The sequence below is a fragment of the Capra hircus genome, chromosome 17 (assembly GCF_001704415.2).
Source record: "Capra hircus breed San Clemente chromosome 17, ASM170441v1, whole genome shotgun sequence".
Classification (NCBI taxonomy): domain Eukaryota; kingdom Metazoa; phylum Chordata; class Mammalia; order Artiodactyla; family Bovidae; genus Capra; species Capra hircus.
Genome location: NC_030824.1, coordinates 35,356,479 through 35,377,355, shown reverse-complemented (window position 1 = coordinate 35,377,355; position 20,877 = coordinate 35,356,479). Strand labels below are relative to the sequence as shown.

General features: G+C 42.3%; 1 protein-coding gene across 5 annotated transcripts in view; it reads left to right on the top strand.

Annotated features, from left to right (window-relative positions):
• The window catches only part of TRPC3 (transient receptor potential cation channel subfamily C member 3), a 75,154-nt gene continuing 54,975 nt past the window's right edge, over positions 699–20,877 (top strand). For 4 of the 5 annotated variants that reach the window (XM_018061501.1, XM_018061502.1, XM_018061499.1 and 1 more), the window contains exon 1: positions 699–989. In XM_018061501.1, coding sequence (XP_017916990.1) covers positions 775–989 — 215 coding nt within the window. In that variant the 5' untranslated portion in view covers positions 699–774. The remainder of the gene's footprint in view (positions 990–20,877) is intronic. The other variant, XM_018061500.1, reaches the window with a different exon arrangement.

Here is a 20,877-nt window from a genome sequence, read left to right as displayed (position 1 = left end):
GCATTCTGCACGATTAAAACATTACCATTCTTAGCACTCAGGGGAATGTACTAAAACCTCAGTAGGTTCAACTAAGTTTTAGAGTGAATAACACAACGAACAAATGTGCCTCTTCAAAGAAATATAAAGCTGACTAGGGTAAATACAACTGCAGGAAAATTAACAAGCCAGACGATTTCCTTTTCCCCTTCCTTGGGAAACCTGTATGTCTCAAGGGAACAGGGCTCTTCTGGGAGAGAAAGGAGAGATTGGGGAGGGAAGTTTCTCTGATTTCTTTATGCCCTGCCTGCTGATGTCGGCTTTCCTCTCCAGTTCTCGCTGTCTGATAAGGAATTGATTCTTCCCCTCCTCTCCCTCCCTCCCTTCCTCCCTCCCCCTCTCTTCCTTCGCCCTCAGCCACGGTACTGTCCTAGCAAGTGATGCTGTCGGAGACAGGAGACGGGCGCGGAGGAGGCACCGCAGCCGCAGGCGCCGCGGGGCAGGAGAGCATTTCCCAGCACTCGCGCCCCGCTCGGCCCAGAGCTTCCTCCTTGCGGCCACGGGCGCGGCTGCTGCCCCCGCCGTTTGAAGGTGCGCGCCGGCGACCCGGCTTTGGTTCCCGCCTCTAACTGCTCGGTCTTCGGCTGCGCGGGTCTCTCTTCCTGCCTTCCCGCCCGGGGCCGCCCGGGGCCCGCTGGAGGTGGGGAAAAGGCGCCGCGGGGAGAACGCGCCTCGGCGGCGGTGGAGACCGAGGCCGGCGGCCGGCATCCTCGCGCTCGGACCGCGGCCGGCGCGATGTCCAGCAAGGTCAGGAAGTGCAAGGAGCAAGCGAGGGTGACCTTCCCCGCGCCGGAGGAGGAGGAGGAGGAGGGCGAGGACGAAGGCGCGGAGCCGCAGCGCCGCCGGCGGGGCTGGAGGGGCGTCAACGGGGGGCTAGAGCCGCGCTCGGCGCCCCCGCAGCGGGCACCGCGCGCCTACTGCCCGCCGCCCTTCTCGCCGGGGCCCGACATGTGAGTACCCGGCTGGCCCGCGGCCCGTGCCTCGGGCGGGGGGCAGGGAGGGCAGGCGCGCCCCTGGCCGCCCCGCGCTGTGCCCCGGACCTCCAAAGTCCACCCTCCGTGGCAGTCCTATTCGGGGCAACTCGGGTGGGCGGTAGACCTAGGCCGGGGTCTCGCCTCTCTTGGTCCGGCTCTGTGGAGGGACTCCGGGGACGCCCGAAGGCGTGGCTGGGGTCTCTGTCCCGGCTCCGGCGCACGGACCAGCCCCGCGGATGGAAACAACGGGCGCCAGACACGCTGTCCAGTAAGCAGACGCCCGCTCTCCTCCAACCGAGGATGCGCGCACAGCCGCCAGTGGGCTGGGGGCCTCGCGGAAAATGTTCCCCGGGGTCCCCGAACTGCCCCCGGGAGGTCAGAGAAGGGGACGGTGTGCTTAGGCCCCGGCGTTCAGCGTGGAGCCTCCCCGCGAACCTGAGTCTTCCGACGCTTCCGGCCGTGGGGACAAGGGAGCGGACGGTGTGTGGTATAGAGTGTGTGGGTGGAAGGTCTGCCCGGACGCCTTTTTTCCCGACCGTCCATTCACAGTCGGGGCTAACCTGGAGCCGAAGCCCGGCGGGTCTCCCGGGGGAGAGTGAGCGCGGGGCCCCGCGGGAACCGCCTTAGAGCTACTTGGTTGGAGTTCCCAGGCGGCTCAGGGTCAGTAACTGTTCCTTTTTTAAAGGAAGGTAGAGGTCCGCGCTTTAATGCCTGAGCAAGAACAACTTTTCTTAATTTCCAAATCTTGGAAACAGCCTCTCTGAGACGCAGAGAGGATGAAGAAGAGAGTGGTTAGTTTTATAGGGTGCATGCTCTCTGTTTCTTTTGTCACGTACCTTGGACGTTTAGCAGGGTTTACTGTCTTTTTAGGAAGAGCGCACAGATAGGTAGAGACCTTGGGGCCAGTCTTTGCGGGCGGCACTAACCGCTTGGGCCGGGGAAGGGGTTCTCCGGGCAAGGGACGGAGGTTCCGCAGCGCCCCCTGCTGCCCGCGAGCTGCACACAGCTACGGTGTGAAGCCTGTGGGGCGACCTCGACCCGGCAGGATAGTGTGCAAGGCTGAGCTGGTCAGTGTCCGCTCCTAACTCGGCTGGACCGGCCTAATTAAAAGGAGAACTCAGGGGCTGGGAAAGGTTTCTGATTTTAAATGAGCGACGCATCCCAACGTGGTTCAGTTATTGCTGAAGATTAGCCTGGAGTGGAAATGGCCCAGGAAATGGAGGGAAGGTAGGTCCTTTGAGATTAAAGCCCCGGCCAGCTCGCTTCCCCGCCTCCCTAAGGTTTTAAGACATTGTCCATATTCCCTTTTGCCAGTCTGGTTTTTAGAACCCAACTCAGTTTCTTGATTCTTTAATTATTTTTCTTTTGTCTTAAATCCACACTAAATGGGACACCAGAGCGCGCTTATCTGAGAAAGTAGGGCGAAGCAAAGATTATACACTTTGCTTTCTGAAGCTTGAGGTCAATCACACAAAGCGCTAGGACAAATTCTAATGTAGACTTGCGGTCTAACTGATAATAGAACATCTTTCTTGGCTATCTGCTGACTTTACATAACTCAACAGGTAAATGTTGTTGTATATTTACTTTGTAAAGCGGCTGAAAAGACTGTCATGTGACGGAGATAGTATTAATAAACGTTCCTTCTGAAGGTAGAGCCGCAAGCTCTTCATGTTTTTTCCAGGCCTGTAACTTGGTAATAGCAGAGACTAACTTGATATTTGTAGCAGAGATTATCTGTTTATTCCAACTTTGAGTGGAATATGGCCACAGTTTAATAGCTCAGACAGTGAACACAGCCCCAGGACGGAATTGGAGAAGGATATGCAGTCTGTCAAAGCCCCAGGGTCATTTTCAGTAGGCAGAATAGAACAGCCAGATTTAACAGTCAGAGGGATGCTGAGGGTAGAATCCCACTTTTACCAAAAAGATTCCTTGACATAACCCTTTTGCTCATTTCACTGCTCCATGCTCCAGTATTCCATTTGGGAATTTTAAATAGACTGAATCAGGGGGAATAGTGTCATCTGCTATATCACTAGCAAGAGTTTTTTTTTTTTTAAATTATCCTTTGATAAAATTCTTGACAGAGCCATTGATTCAAGCCAAGACTTCCCTTTTCCCAATTGTTTGCAAACCTAGGATCAAGGAATATACTGTTTGCATGATTAATTCAGTCTGAAAGTTTTAAAAAATATTTAATGAACTCCAAAAGCATTTGAAGTCAGTTCTTGTGAGTTTTAATCTGAAGACATTCCTTAAACATTTACATGTGCAAAGTTCAGACTAGGTACAGCAAGCCACAAAGATGAGTATGACAACTTTACTGCACTCAAGGAGTTTAAAATCTCGTAAGGGAGAGGTGGAAATGAAGCCTGGATAAATAATTATGCTATTAGAGTAGAATGAGTGCATAAATACATACATACAAGGAGAGAGCTCTGCAGAGTCAAGTGCCAAGAGGAAATGGACAACATAAGATTATGGAGAAATCAAGAAAACCTTTTATGAGCCTGAAAAGGTAAATAAGATCAGAGGCAGAAAGAGAGTGGGCAGTTAATTCAAGCACCCCACCCCACTCCACCCCATTCCAAAGTGCCCGGCATGTCCAGGGAATATTAAGTTTTATTGAAACATAGATTGTGTGTAAGAGAGCAGTGAGATTTAGCTGGATGTGTTAGTTTGGGGCATTCATGTACAGGATCTTGTATGTCAAGGAGAGGCAATAGGGAGTCATAGATTGTTTCAGAGCAGCAAAGGTTTGATCCAAGTCACTCTGAGAAGGGGATGGATTGAAGTGGCAATTGGCAGAATGTAAGTAAATACCTTAAAAAACTACTGTAGCTTTCCAGGCTGAGATTAGGATCTGTGATAGTGTAGGACTGGTGGGATGGAATGGGGAGAGATAGGAAGTGGGGATACCCAGAAAGAATCTATGGGAATTTGCCTATCCATGAGGCATTTAAAGAGAAAGCAGGGTCAGAGGTGACTTTGTGATTTTGATGTGGATGAATAAGATCATGATGTCATTGTTGAAAAAAAAGAAACTAAATGATCTGACTTTTCAGATAATTTTCAAATACATATCAAACAGGAAGAAAGGAATGCAAGTTTAAAGCTTGAGAGAATTTGAGGTTCTGCTGTCTGATGGGAATTGTTTTCAAGTTGTGTAAATTCATGATATTGCCCAAGGAAGGAGTGCGAAGAGAAAAACAAAGGAAGCCTGAGTTAGTTTTCTGAGGGAAATTTCTTTGTTTAGAGGGGCAAAAAGAAAGAGTAGCAAGCAAAAGACACAGAAAAAGATGAAGCAGCAGGTGGTACAATAGCAAGGCTGCCGAGAGAGAGTTTCAGGAAAAGGGAAGAATAGTAAGGTTAAGGTCCTTTGTTGTCCACCTGAAGCTATCACAGCTATTGTTAATCAGCTATACTCCAATATAAAATAAAAAGTTTAAAAGTAAAATGAAAAGGGAAGAATTGACCCACAGTTGGCGAACACTTGGTAAATCAATGAGAGAAGCTTTGTGGGAATTACCTAGCAGCCCAGTGGTTAGGATTTACTGTCAAGGGCCTGTTCGGTACCTAGTTGGGGAACAAGCTGAATAGCTTGGCCAATTAAAAAAAAGAGAGAGAGAGAGAAACTTTGTGAGTCTACGTTTAGTAAGAAGACTCATCCCTTACACTTTACACTTTTTTGTACATGCACAAAACCATTAGATTTCTCAGCATCGTTATCTTTAAGAGAAAAGGCTTCTGCAAGAGAAGATTTTGGGAAATTCCTTGGTGGTCCAGTGGTTAGGACTCAGTGCTTTCACTGCTGTGGCCCTAGTTAAATTCCTGGTCTGAGAACTAAGACTTGCAAGCAGCTAGACCAAAAAAAAAAAAAAAAAAAAAAGCAATGAACATACTTAAAAAAAAAAGAAGAAAAGATTGTTTAGTTTTTCTTGAAGATGTGCTGCCAAAAATTTGTCATAATAAAAGCCGTAATTTGTATTTATGTAATACCTCATGCTGTCATTTATATGAATTAACTTGAATCACACCTCTTTAAAGCAGGTTTTATCATTTGGCAAATGAGGAAATTGATACATAGTGAAGTCAAGTCAGTTTCTAAAGATTAATTAGTAAATCAATTACAGAGCATCTGTATTCTATAGAGTATTATTAACTATAGTCCCCACACTCTGCATAAGATCTCCAGGCTTATTCGTCCTGCATAACTGCAACTTTGTACCCTTTAACCAACATCTCCCCAATTTTCCCACCTTCCAGCCCTTGGTAACTATGGTTCTACTCTCTGCTTTATGTATTTGACTTTTAAGATTCCACATATAAATGGGGTCATGCAGGTTTTTTTTTTTTTTTTTCTGTGCCTGGCTTATTTCACTTAGCCTAATGTCTTCCAGGTTCACCCATGTCATAAATTGCAGTATCTCCTTTGTTGAGGCAAAATAATACTGCATTGCATACATATATACCACTGTTTCTTTTTCCATTCATAGTCTATGACACTTTGTTTCCGTATTTTGGCTATTTGCTAAGAGGGTAGATTTCAGGGTTTCTCATTAATACACACCCCAAAGATAACTATGTGAGGAGCTAGATGTGTTAATTACCTTGCCTGTAGTAATCATTTCTCTATTGTACAGTTGACTCTTGAATAACACAGAGGTTAGGAGCACTAGCCTCCTGCCCTGCCCAGTCTAAAATCCACGTATAACTTTTGACTCCCCCTGAAACTTAGTATAGCCTACTGTTGACCAGAGCCTTGCAGATAACATAGACATTGTTTATGTATACAAAATATACATATTTTGTATGTTTTTTTTATTATATAATTGTATTCTTCAATAGATGCTGCAGTGGTAAAGAATCTGCCTGACAATGCAGGAGATGCTAGTTCAATCCCTTCGTCAGGAAGATCCCCGGGAGAAGGAAATGGGTAACCCACTCTAGATTTCTTGCCTGAAAAATTCCATGGACAGAGGAGTCTGGAGGGCTACAGTCCCTGGGGTCACCAAAGTTGGACATGACTGAGTCACTGAGCACACACACACGCACGCATTCTTCAGTAGCGTGAGTTAGAGCAAGAAGATGTTATCAAGAAAGAGCCTATTATGCAGAGTGAAATAAATCAGAGAAAGACAAATATTGTATATTAATGCAAATATATGGAATCTGTTAATAGAAAGGTGGTACTGATAAACCTCCTTGGAGGGCAGCAGTGGAGCCACAGACATAGGGAACAGACTTGTGGACACAGGTGGGGAAGGAAAGGGTGGGACGAATTGAGAGAGTAGCATTGAAACATATACATTACCATGTGTAAAATTAGATAGCCAGTGGAAATTTACTGTATGATCCAGGGTTACACTTTGTGGTAACCTAGAGAGTTGAGATGGGGTTGGAGGTAGGAGGGAGGTTCAAGAGGAAGGGGACTTATGTGTATCTGTGGCTGATTCATGTTGTTATATGGTAGAAACAAACACAAAATTATAAAGCAATTATACTTCAATTAAAAATAAATAATTTTTTTAAATCATAAGGAAAATTTATATTTACAGTATTGCACTGTATGTATTGACACCATGCTTATGTCATCTGTTTACAAAATTAATCATCTATCAGTACCTACAACAGTGTTGTCTTATATGATACAAAATACTGTAGACGTTCTATGTGTTACTAACACTGGATATCAAAAGTGAAAAAATAATGTGAAAAAAATTCATATTTATTTGCAGGTGTAATGATTCCTGCATTGATAACAAAGAAGCAGCAGTGTGATTGCTTTTAGGGTAGCCTAATATAATTGATATGGCTGCTTCACAGTAGCCCCGCCTATTGGCTGCTGAACCATTGCAAAATTTTTATGGCATACAATATTACTGTGCCATCTTCATAATACAGTATTGGAAACATGATTTTTTTTTTTAAAACCACTTACCTGTGGTGATAGGTTGTTGCAGTTTCTCCAATTGGAAGAGAGGAAGGGAGAGAGACAGGGGCATACTATATGATAATGTAATTCTTTAAAAGCAGAGTTATAAGGCAGTAACAAAATTAAAATTATTTTTATTAAACATATTGAAAGTATATTATTTAATTATTTAAGCATATTGTAATTAAATATCACTCACCTTATGCCCACTTAAGGGATAGACTAGTATTTATATACATCTTATGCTTTCATGACATACCTAACTTTTTCTTAGTTTTTTCAGTATTTCCAAGCTACAGAGTTCAGTTTTTTTTTTCACATTGTCACAAATCTCCAAATCGTTTTCCAATATACTTTTTTTAAAAATGTGTACAAATGGACCTGCGCAGTTCAAACCCATGTTGTTCAAGGGCCCATTGTGTATGTATATCAAACTCTATTATTATACACCATAAATATATGCAATTTTTATTTTGAAAATTATATAAAATAAAGCCACAGGGTGATTAGGAGATTTAAAAAATACCAGAGTGTCTGATGCTCAACTTTGTCTGATAGGAGATTTGAAGATGATCACACAGTGCCTTGTAACTCAGATTAACTAACTTGAATGTTAGTTTCTGTGGTGCTGGCCCGTGACAATCTTTAAACCTAGGCTTAGCTTTGCTGTGGGATGGAGAACAATGTTGTACCTGTTGGCTTGGGTTCCTGACTGGAAGTAGAATGTCCTTCCCACCACTGCAGTGGTAATCAGAGATTTGCCAAGTCACTGTAGAATCTCCAGAGAGAGAAATTTGGACTTTAAGGACCAAAGTTGAACTAGCATTTTTAAGGAAGAGGCAGGTTTCTCTTCAGTTATAATATTCAAGAACAGCACAGCACAACATTAGATTTGTTGTTGTTCAGTCGATCAGTCATGTCCGACTCTTTGTGACCCCATGGGCTGTAGCATGCCAGGCTTCTCTGTCCTTCACCATCTCCTGGAGCTTGCTCAGACTAATGTCCATTGAGTCAGTGATGCCATCCAACCATCTCAGATTCTCGGTGGTCCCCATTTCCAGCCTTTAATCTTTCCCAGCATCAGCGTCTTTTCCAGTGAGTTGGCTCTTCGTATCAGGTAACCAAAGTATTGGAGCTTCAGCTTCAAGCATCAGTCCTTCCAATGAATATTAGACTTGAGACCTTTAATAATCTGAAATTTTGAGTTGTATTTTTATTTATCCCATAGAGTAGTAATTTCACTATGTATAATATAGAGTCATTTTGCTGTTTTTTTGTAAATTATTCTTGCTTGCTTGCTTACTTCACTTCAGACGTGTCAGACTCTTTGTGACCCTATGGACTGCCAGCCAGGCTCCTCTGTCCGTGGGATTCTGCAGGCAAAAAAACTGGAGTGGTTGTCATTTCCGTCTCTAGGGTATCTTCCTGACCCAGGGATCAAACTCCCCTCTCTTGTATCTCCACTAGCGCCACCTGGGAAGTCCAAAATTATTTTTGTATAGCATCAAAGTAATGCATGAATACAGTTTTAAAACTTAATGCTAAAAAAAAACCAAATGGCTTATAAGATCAACAGCAAGCCCATGACAGTTCCCTGGTTTTTTCCTTTTTTCTTCCTGTCCCCTCCGTTTCATTACACTTACAGCTCCTTTAAGTATCGCATTCTTGTTATTCATGTGTTTTAGATAGCATCAGTATTCTCAGGTGAAAATTTCACTCACTTATAACTTTTATTCTCCCCCATCCTCCATCACATGATTTATCACAATCTGTGGTTAATAATTCATTATTATGATCATGTAATTATTATTCACTGCAGAGTCAAGTAGTACAGTATAATTACATTTCTTTTCTTTTATAATTAGTTGTTTTTCTTGGCGTATTTTCTCTATCATGTTCTTTCCTCTTCAGCTAAATCCTTTAGTCTCTGTGTTTTTTCTGGAGACATCCCTTCTAAAAGCCTCTGACTTGGTTTGTTTGTCGTTTTTAATCCTTTTTTTTTTTCCCCGTCAGGAAGCTTTTAGATTGAGCTCTTCATTAGTGTTGTTCTGAAATGTCTAAACGATGCCTTGATACGAGTCCTTTTTAATTCAGTGAATGCTTCATTGATGAACCCTTTCAGTATTTGGATATTATGCCCTTTGGTTAGGAGAGGTTTTCTTGTGTTATTCCTTTTATTATTCCTATGCACTATTTTCATATTTCTTCTTTCTTTCTGGAATTTATGTTATTTGGACTTTGGATCTCCTAGACTGATCCCCTAGTTTTTGTATCTCTTCTACCATATTTTCCAGTGATTATCTTTTCTGTTCTTTGTGAGATATTTCCTTGACTATATTTCCCAACTTTCACTGTTTTTTTTTCAATTTTATCTATCATATTTTTAATCTCTAAGAGCTCTTTTTGTCTAATGAGTATTTCTTTGTCATAGCATTCTCTCTTATTTCAGAGATGAAATATTTCTTTTTAAAAAAATTTCTCAAGGCAAAAAGGATTCAGTTCAGTTCAGTCACTCAGTCGTGTCCGACTCTTTGTGACCCCATGAATCGCAGCACGCCAGGCCTCCCTGTCCATCACCATCTCCCGGAGTTCACTCAGACTCACGTCCATTGAGTCTGTGATGCCATCCAGCCATCTCATCCTTTGTCGTCCCCTTCTCCTGCCCCCAATCCCTCCCAGCATCAGAGTCTTTCCCAATGAGTCAACTCTTCAGATGAGGTGGCCAAAGTACTGGAGTTTCAGCTTTAGCATCATTCCTTCCAAAGAAATCCCAGGACTGATCTCCTTCAGAATGGACTGGTTGGATCTCCTTGCAGACCAAGGGATTCTTAAGAGTCTTCTCCAACATCACAGTTCAAATGCATCAATTCTTTGGCGCTCATCTTTCTTCACAGTCCAACTCTCACATCCATACATGACCACAGGAAAAACCATAGCCTTGACTAGACGGACCTTAGTCGGCAAAGTAATGTCTCTGCTTTTGAATATGCTATCTAGGTTGGTCATAACTTTTCTTCCAAAGAGTAAGCGTCTTTCAATTTCATGGCTGCAGTCACCATCTGAAGTGATTTTGGAGCCCCCAAAAATGAAGTCTGACACTGTTTCCACTGTTTCCCCATCTATTTCCCATGAATTGATGGGACTGGATGCCATGATTGTCATTTTCTGAATGTTGAGCTTTAAGCCAACTTTTTCACTCTCCACTTTCACTTTCATCAAGAGGCTCTTTAGTTCCTCTTCACTTTCTGCCATAAGGGTGGTGTCATCTGCATGCTGCTGCTGCTGCTAAGTCACGTCAGTCATGTCTGACTCTGCGTGACCCCATAGACGGCAGCCCACCGGGCTCTCCCATCCCTGGAATTCTCTAGGCAAGAATACTGGAGTGGGTTGCCATTTCCTTCTCCAATGCATGAAAGTGAAAGTGAAATCGCTCAGTCGTGTCCGACTCTTAGCAACCCCATGGACTGCAGCCTACCAGGCTCCTCCGTCCATGGGATTTTCCAGGCAAGAGTACATATCTGAGGTTATTGATTAGGAGATAATAAACCTGGCTGTTAATATTCTTGAACTGGCCAGGGATCCCCCTGTTCTTGGGTCCTAGCCTCCCCTGGGCCTGGTATCTCCACATTTAGAGAATCTCTGTTACTATTTCTCCAGAGATTTGATATCTTATATTTCTTATGGGGATGTGGGAGGATTGTCACTTAATCATATCAGTTGGAGGTCAGCAATCTAGGGGCAGGGTTACTATGTACCACTTATACAAAATTTTAACTCATTCCTCCATTTTATGCTCCTGCCTTGTCTCTTGTGGGATTTCTTTTGCCTTTAATTTCCAAGTCTTTTCTGGTATTGGGTGGGCCAGCTTGCTTTTTGTTACAAGCACTCTGGTTGGACCTTCCTTCTCTCTGTCAAATCACTCACCATTTTTCTGACTTATGTCTTTTTCATATATTGTAATACTTCTGATTTCATGGAAGATGAAATGTGTGTTTTTTGTTATCTGTGTTGTTTAGGGGGGTAATTTTCAAGAGGTGAAGGGGTGAGAAAGGCCTTTATTCCATCATCTTGAAAGCAAATATCCCTACAGTTGTGTTTCAGATGTTCATTTTAAGCCTAAGTGAAGACAGAATTATTAATAGGACCAAGATGGAAGAAGGAAGATTAATTAATTTTTAAGACTAATTATGACTGATCTTGTTAGACAAATGGAGTAGACAGTAACCTTTATAGTGTGATTTGTCAATCATCTGAAGTGCTCCACCTGAAATCATCTTAGAACCACACTTCCCAAATTTAACTGGATGTACAGTGTTTTGAAGAAGAAGAGAATGTCTGAGTCAAAAAGGATTTCATCTAGTCCGGCATCTTCTTAAACAAGTTAAAAAACTGAAGCTGAAGGTTAACATTGAATTCCAGCAGTCCCCGGCCTTTTGAAATCTCCAGTTCCCTTTCCTGTATTGTTTACACTGTGGGCTTGTGTGGGTTAAGCATTTTTCTCTTCCTCAGAGAAATTTGAGATGCATTTACTCCTAGGAGGAGCAACACAGGAAATTAAGTATTGACTCATTTATGAGATTCAATTAATTCATCATTCCAATATGACTACTGATGGCAGATCAACTGGAGAAAGTTTGTAAGCTGAGTAGGAGAATTTAGAATGGGGCAGGGGCAGGGAGAGAGGAGATAAGAATTTCTCGAGGAACAGTTGACCCCCTGCCAAATATCACTGATAGTGTTCTCTTTTCTTAATATCAAGGAGGTGAAAGGATCCTGGACATCATCTGAACACTAGGTTAGAACTTTAGGAATTGTTCATTGCTGTGCTAGGGTAGCAAATGTCTGTCTGTTCATCACCCGTGGTGGATTCATGCCAATGTATGGCAAAACCAATACAGTATTGTAAAGTAAAGTAAAAATAAAAATTTAAAATTAAAAATAAAATAATAAAAAAAAAACTTCATAGGAAATGTAATGGGAGGAAAACACTTGTTTTTGCAGAGCTCTCTGCTCTAGATAGGAAGGTATGCTTTCAACTTCCTGGCTCAGGGTTGAGATTGCCCTCATCAGGCAGTCAACACTACAGAGTCAGTCTGGCAGGGAAGCCAGATGAGTGGCCTGTGGAGGGTGTACACAGAGGAATCTGGCCCCAGACAGAAGGTCGGGAGTTGGGAATTATGGCTGCCAGCTTCACACTTATGCATAAGGGCTCAGAAGTGACTTTGTGAGATTAATTAGGATTGTTATAGCATTTAAAAAAAAATTTAACATCTGTGTTGGCGATATTTGTCTACACTTTTCTAGTCAAAAAAAATGTCCCTGTTCAAAAGAAAACTCCCTTTTCTTTGCACTATTCAAATAATAGGTGACAGTATGAATTTAGCCCTAGAATAAACCTTTTTTAAAAAATGAGAATTAAATGTCCACAGGTACATGACCTGTTGAGGAAAGTGCATGACAGTACAAAATATTTTACACCAGTTTTGCATTTCTGCATATATTTTGTCAAATAGGAGTGATGTATATGGATTCTCTGTTGAAAACTAGATCTCAGGGTGATGAGATGGGAGCGAAATCTAAAACCCTCAGACTTTTGACTTCGGATATGGATGATAATGGTAGAAAACAAGATCTTTTTGTTTTTAATAACATTAGAGGTTTATATATATAACTGATAGTGACTAATATAAATAGACAAAAATAAACTTCTCGGGTCAGTAGAGGTTTTTTATTTTATTATTGAGTTCATTATTGTCTCAATTCTTGTTCAGTTATAGACTGAATTTGTATTTCACGTCTAATTTCATTGTCACTAATCTTCCTGAAATAATAATAATTTGTCTTAGAAAATATTGAGTTTAATTAATGAGTTTGGTTTTGAAGATAAGCTTAATTATTAACTATAAGAGCTCATTAATTCTAAGATGCATCCTCTGTTTGCCCTCAGATTATCCTGACAAAACATAACTTTATGTAAGATTAAAATTAAGAGCTATAAGATTCATCAGTTACTTTTTGCAGTGTAATTAAGAATTAAGTGTGATTAAGCAGAAATCTGCTTTTAAAGAAGAATGATTGTTTATATTACTTTAATTCCTGATAATTAATTTATGTTAAAGTTTTCACAGTGTTCTTTTTTATAGAAGAATTACTCCAAATTCCCTTCCACCACTGCTTCCACACATTATTTCATGTGACCAAGGGTATCCTTTAATCTGAAGAATGTCCGCTTTCAAAGCCTTCAGTCTTAAATACTGATTTAAGCACACATCTATCTATGTCTCCAACAGATAGATATTCATCAGTCATGTACTAACAGCCAGGCCTACAGAAATACAGAGACAGTTTTTCTCCTGAATCATTAATATGTTACAGTTATTGTTGAGGAGACCGGCATGAAAGCAGACAGTCATAAAGCAACTCAACAGTCAGTGGAGTTACACACAAAATGTGGTTCCTGGAAATAGAAACATCTAATTTCTAGAAGGCATTTACTTGAATGTTTGGGGGGGCACGTATGTTTAAGAAGAATCACCAAGAACTCCTGCAGGCAGTGGTTAGGGGTCCTTACCCCTGCTCCCAGTGGACCATTAGAGGGAGGAGCACACTCTTAAATGGTTTTTCTCTTTTCTGGTCTCGGCTGCTCAAGGGTCAGTGGCCCTTGAGAGGACAGGGAGCTTTCCTGAGAGGACAGGGAAAGTGATAAAGAGCAGAGATGGGAGCTTCCCTGCAACAAAGCTTCTTGTCTCCGACTTAGTCCCTAGGACATGTACCAAAATTAGTCAGATGTCTAATAGATTTATTAAAATGATACATGGAGAATTCTGAAGATAACACTGGCCAACAGAAACTCTCAGGGATTAATTACTGTGGAGACTCAAATATCTCTCCCGACTTGTAAGTGCTGGAATCTCTACATGTTAACTGTTCTCTGGGGTGGGAACCTTTAGACATGGAAGTGATGCTTTCCTGTTTCTGAAGTGGAGTGCCTCATCTTGCTGGTTTGGTTGCTTCCGGGACAACGAGCTGTTGAGCCGCACTTGGTGCCGGTAGATGCAGGCTGAGCAGGAGGTGGTGCAGGCATGGCAGCGCCCGCAGCGCTGTCCCCCTGCACGAGACAGTCGAGCTGATTGGGCCCCTTTCCTCCAGCCTTGCACGCTGGTGCCCTTGGGGCGACTCAAGTTCAGAGCGTCCCCCCCTCTACTTCTTTGCCTCCTCAATACACAGAGTAAGAGATTTTCAAAACGCTTTGTTTTTGATGACATTATCGAGGCTGTCAGATGCCCTTTCCTTTTTCCAGACACACTCACATGTAGGCATAGAGTGTAGCTGTCAGGTGTCTCCAGGGGCAGCTGCGTTGACTGACAGGTGCCGTGTGCCAGGGGGACTGTGGGGTTTGTCTATTTTTTGACTTTCCATCTCTGACTGTCTTGTCCTTTGTCAGTGCCTGCTGCTTCCCACCTTCATTACTACTTGCAATTATCACCATCCCCAATACGAGAACTAACATGGTGCTTGCTCTCTAACACTTGTCCCCCCTCCTCTGTGCTTTTCTCACTACTTATCTTCCAAGGCTCCTTCCTTTTTTTTTTTTTGCCCTTCACAGAAGGACAGACTGGAACCTAGCCAGTGGGCACCTTCTGCTGCTTCATTGTGGTGAACTAAATAGTTAAAGCAATTTGACTGTTACTCTTACTGCTTTAGCTCACATTGGTGATGGTGTTTACTTTGCTAGATGGAATGAGTAGCTGGTTAATTCTTAACATCATTTAAATAAAAGGTTTGAAGTGACTTCTTTACTGGTAGTCATTTGTTGCTGAGTGCTAAAGAATTTGTGATTAAATCCGAAGAGCCATTTTAGAAACTGTTTTCATAGAACCAAAGTTTTCCAACACATAAGCTAAGCACATACTTTTCTAAGAATTTTTTTGGGGGGATGTAGACCGTTTTCTAAATCTTTATTAAATTTGTTACAATATTGTTTCTGGTTTTTATGGGTTTGCGGGGTGCAGAGGGTTAGGCCACAATGCACATGGGATCTTAACTCCATAACCAGGGATCAAACCCACACCCCTTGCTTTGGAAGGCAAAGTCTTAACCACTGGACCACCAGGGAAGTTCCTAAGCATGTGTTTTAATAGAGCTATTTTGATTTGCAACTTGTTATTCATTTTTCTTGTTCCCTAGAGACACCATGGTAAAGTAGAGAAACACTGCTGAGAGAACCTCTGAACTCTCATTTGTCTTTCTTTCAGTGACCTTAAGGAAGCTAAAATTCTGAGTGAGTCACTTTATCTGTAGAATTAGCATCAGCTGACAAGTATTTTTGAACATATAATGTGCTATATCAGGCACTATAGAGGTGGCTAAGAAGTGTGAAAAATTAGGAAGTATAGGGTATTTATTCTCAATCGAACTTAGGGGACATGAATATCACAGGAGACAAAATCAAGGAGAGGGGGAAAAAATGTATAGGTTTATGGGCAGATTAGCCGTAGTACAAATGGTCAGGCTAAAATGGTCCAGAATAGTTTCAGGAAGGTTCCAAAGTGGACAGAACCTTGCAGGTTTTCTAGTTATTAATCCTGTGACGTTTTACCCTCTGTTTTCAGAGGTGTGATGCAAGCTGGACCACAGACGATAGGAGAGATTTGAACTGGTGAAGGGCCAAAATAAGAGTATGCCCAGGATGGAAAGAAAAGGACCATCCCAGAGGCAAGTGTAGCAGGAACAAGACAGCAGAACAACTTGGGTGGGCAGCAACATGTAGCTCGCCGAACAGGCCTTTCCTGAGCATCCCACCTGCTGACGAGGGGAGAAAGGTGACCAAATGTTCACTCTATGGGTTAAATTAGTTTTTCAAATTCTATTTTGTTTTTTGCTTGCTAAACAGACATGTATTCTCATTCAACAAGTGAATTAAGCAATCAATAAATTAAGCAGTTAATTAAGCAATTATGTAAGTTAATAAGAAGGGAGGGCGTGCCCTACATTATCACAGGGATGTAGTCAACTAGGACAGTGTCTTCCTGGCTGTGAGCTGGTTTCTAAGGTACCTTTGCGTATGGATTCCTCCCTGCAGTCTCCTTGCAGTCTCTTTCTGGTCCGCATGACCATCCCTGGTTCAGGGCACTCAGGAGAGATGCTGTGAGGCCAGTTTCATTCATCTTAGTTTGATTCTATAAAGTAAGTTTGTTTACTTGGGTAAGATTGTTCATGTTCTTGGAAAGCTACTCCTTCCCATGCTCTTCTCAGGAGCATCTGGCCTTTGGCGGAGGGGAGTTTATGTGTCCCTTGGAGGGGCGAAAGGGTGGGATTCTCTGACTCTTTTGGTTTCTAGGCAGTGTTCATTATCTGTTTGGGTGCTGCTTTATCAGTGGCAGTGACTTGATCTTGGCTGACTCGCCTTTGCCACCTGAACGTGCTCTCTGGCGTATGTGGTTTCAGCTCAGCTCCTGGGGGTACAGAGCTCTCATAACAGCTGCAACATTGCCTTACAGCACCAGCGGTCATCTCTAGTCTTGGTGCAGGCTCCCTGGCCCTCAGTGCAGGGTCCAGACTACATGGGAGCTGAGGGTGGCTTGAGAAAGCCCAAACCATGCTTACGTAACCAGGCAGGACTGTTCTGATCTCCAGATCAAACAAGCGGGTCACGAATCACCCCTCGCCCCGCCATCTCAGTGGTTCCTCACTTTATTGGACCACATCTTGGCTCTGACTTCCTTTCTGTTATTTCTTTCTTCTCCCAGGACAGTAAGCATCGTGGCTTTACTGATAAAAGTGGGAGAACTATCCTGTCTACATGATGAGAGCCGTCAGGGATCAGGTTCTGTCAGAATTAATTAGAGACATAAAGGAACTAAGCAAATCCTTCCTCAAGACAATTTCCTTTTTCCCAGATTCTGCTTGCAAAATCCCATTTTTCTTGCAAAAATAATAATAATAATAATAATAACCTTACTCTCTCTCTGTGCACTCCTCCTATGTTTATCTTATTTTCCCCTAAACCCACCCAACTCTATGCTCCACATTTTACCTCCAAGGCTGAAGCAAGATGTCCCGAGTTAACCAGGGCCAAGATCTTGTAAAAAGATCTTACAAAAGAGAAAAACACTTTGCTAATTTTTCAAAGAATATCCTTGATGGTATAGAAATACCATTGATAGAACCAAAATAAGCAGAATAATATACTTACTACCCTTGATAGGACAGAAATAAGCAATATAATATGTTTGTAGAACAGTGAAGAATGACTCTGAGGAGCAAGGAAAAGAAGGTCGGTTAGGGAGAGTGGGGCAGGCTGTCGACATCCTGGAAAACCAGGTGGAGGACCTCGTTTGTTTTTATGTTTTGTTTTTAAGAGAAGTGTGATGGTAAAAGCAGAATTGAAGCAGCACCAGCTACTGGGCGTGGCTGTGGGGTACAAAGAGGAAATCAGAAGCAGCAGCTGAGAGAGAACAGGAGTCAGACTGGGCCCTAGGTTGGATCCCAGTCTTGGATGTTACTCTCTGTATTATCTTGGCCAATTTCTTTTGAGCCCAGTTTCTTTTGAACTCTTTAATAAGTTTTCTTATTTATGAAATGGGGAAAAATAATAGCTGCTTCATAGCAATATTGGAAGAAGTAAAGATGATAGTGCATGACAGACAAGCACATACACCAGGTACTCAGTCAAGTTTAGTCACCTTCTCTCATGCCATCTCTGCTGGAAAGCTGTTGTAATTATCCAGCCATGATGTGTTTAAGATCTGGAGACTAGTGTTGTCAATGAGAACTGGAAGGAAGGATCTGGTACAGGAAGATCAGGTTTTAAGTGGTAATAAAGGACAGAGAATCTAAATGAATGTAAGGCTGTTGTCCCTTACCTGGCACTGCTCAAACATTCCAACTTGGCTTTTCGCAGGACTAGTGTGACAAGTGTTTACAGGCCTCCTCGTCTGGGATCACTGATCCGGGATAGCTATGTTGTTTTCATACTGAAGTTTCCAACCTTCAGTGTGTATAGGAATTGCAAAGGATGCTCATTTAATATACATATTCCAGCCTCCACCCATATTGCAGGGCCCCACCCCTGAGAGATTCTGATTTAGTTCATCTTGAATGAGATCCAGAAATCTGCATTTTAATAGGTTCTCCAAGTAATCTTAGGCAGGTGGGCTTCATGTCCTGCCATTATAAATCAGAGGAGTGGATGACAAAGTTGTGAAAACTGAGTGTTGCCTGTATTTTTGCCGCTAAATAGAATGGAGCAAAAGATTGTCTTTGGGTGTGGAAAAATACTTCTTAGGAAGAACTTTTTATCTGCTTGAGTGTTTGGACAATTACTAAGGACCCAAAGTTTGTTTCATAAACCATGAAAAAAAATCTTTTTGCCTTAAGATACATGGTCAGTGTCTTACTCAGCTTAGGCTGTCATAACTAAGTACCACAGAGTGGGCGGCTTAAACAACACAAATGTATTTTCTCACAGTTCTGGAAGCCAGAAGTCTGAGATCATGGTACCAGTATGGTCAGGTTCTTGCAGATGGCTGCCATCTCACATGTCCTCACAAGGAGAGGGTGAAGCCGGAAACAAACTCTCTAATTCCTTAGGGCACTGATTCCATCGTGAGGGTTCTGTGTTCATAGCCTTATCCCAGATCACCTCCCAAAGACCTAATCTCCAGATACCATATTGGGGGTTTTGTTGTTGTTTAGTCGCTAAGTTGTGGAGAAGGCAGTGGCACCCCACTCCAGTACTCTTGCCTGGAAAATCCCATGGACAGAGGAGCCTGGTAGGCTGCAGTCCATGGGGTCGCGAAGAGTCGGACACGACTGAATGCCTTCTCTTTCACTTTTCACTTTCATGCATTGGAGAAAGAAATGGCAACCCACTCCAGTGTTCTTGCCTGGAGAATCCCAGGGACGGCGGAGCCTGGTAGGCTGCTATCTATGGGGTCGCACAGAGTCAGACAAGACTGAAGCGACTTAGTAGCAGCAGTCGCTAAGTTGTGTCCAACTCTTTGCAACTCCATGGACAGTAGCCTGCCAGGCTCCTCTGTCCATGGGATTTCCCAGGCAAGAATACTGGAGTGGGTTGACATTTCCTTCTTCAGGGGATCTTCTCACCTCAGGAATCATCTCCTGTATTGGCAGGAAGGTTCAGACACTGAGCCACCAGGGAAGCCTGCACTGGGGGTTACATCTTCAACATGTGGATGTGTAGGGGCACACAGTTCAGTCCCTAGCAATCTAATGTTACCAGCCATCGGTATCAGCTATGAAGGAAATTGCACCTGGTGCTTGTAGGGCAATTGGTTTAGGTCAGTGGTTCTCCAAAGCTCTTACCAGAAGGAAGGCCCTATCCGATGTACCCTTGCAGTGCTAGATGAATTGATCCATTGCATGGGGATTTAAAGGTAAAAACATGTCTGGCAAAATGATTTTATTGTTAGCATTACTAAAGTTAGACATCCTCTCCCATTCACTCTTACCCCTTCTTTACTTCTCATCCTGGAGGAGATGCTTTGTCAAGACCATCTGAGATTTGGGCCACGTTTATACATTGTGGGGGAATTGATTGTGACTCATATCATTTTATTAGTCCGGATTAATGAAGCATATCTTAATACTGTAAGGAAAGGTTTAAAAAAGACACTTCTTAGGTGGATTCACAAATGAAAACAAGTAGCATTGTCAGTACTTTTATTTTGAAATAGCAGTATAATTTGTTCCAGCTGAAAAATTTTACTTCACACTTAACTCAGTGTTAGAATCTTTTAAAGACAAAATCAAAATGACTCATGTGACTTGTGTTGTATAGTATTAAAACCCCACATTTTGGCTTACATGCACAAAACGGAGGTTTAGGTTCCAAAAGAAGAAGAGATACTAGGAAAAAAACTTCACTAAGAAATGCAAAGAAAAAAATTTTGAAAGACAATTTTCTGGTATTTACAGATCACTGTCTTTGGGGAGGAAAGGTAGGGTTTTATGAGTAATTCTTTTTGTGGGTAGCAATCATTAGGTAAAAAACCCCATTCTAGTCAGATGTGACACTTTAATAATGAGTTTATTTCCCCAAGGTAACCCATCTGGGACAGATTGGAATTCCACAGACTTAACATATTCTACACATATATTCTGTAGTCATGAATAATGTCAATATATTATCAATGGTAAGCACAAAATTCATCATTTATACAAGATGGAAATTCTAGCCATTTGAAGAGTGCCAGTTTAATAGTAAAATATTGATTTCCCACACACACCGCATAGTTTACACACCTCACTCCACTATGCTTACACATCACACATACTAATAGTGGTCAAACATACAGCATTTGGGCTACCCTCGTGGCTCAGTGGTAAAAAGCCCACCTACCAATGCAGGAGATGAAGGTTCGGTCCCTAGGTCTGGAGGATCTCCTGGAGAAGGAAATGTCAACCCACTCCAGTATTATTGCCTGGGAAATCCCACGGACAGAGGAGCCTGGTGTGCTGCAGCCCACGGGGTCACAAAGAGTCAGGCACTGTCGACTTAGGGACTGAACAACAAAAACTTATGGCATTTATTTAGCTTCCGAAGCATTATAATATAATGATTGCTGGTATGTACTTACATTTTTAAAAATTTTGTCAAGTAAGGGATGAAGATATTTTTAAATTTAAGCATAAATTTTATTTTTAATAAAAATATTCAACTATGGTTAAAACTATTCAAAATGTGTAAAAGGGTATAAGTTAAAAGTAAACTCTCCCTTCTCCTATGTCTCCTTAGTCCTACTCCCCAGAGCCCCAGGTATAAATACAATGAAAGGCTTCTTGTATTGCTTTCTAGAAACTCCCACAAACAGGTGTGTGTATGGGTACATGTGTATGTGTATATATATGATTGTGTATATGTTTAGTTTTCTAAAGTTAACCACCTGACACTAGTTGAGCAGT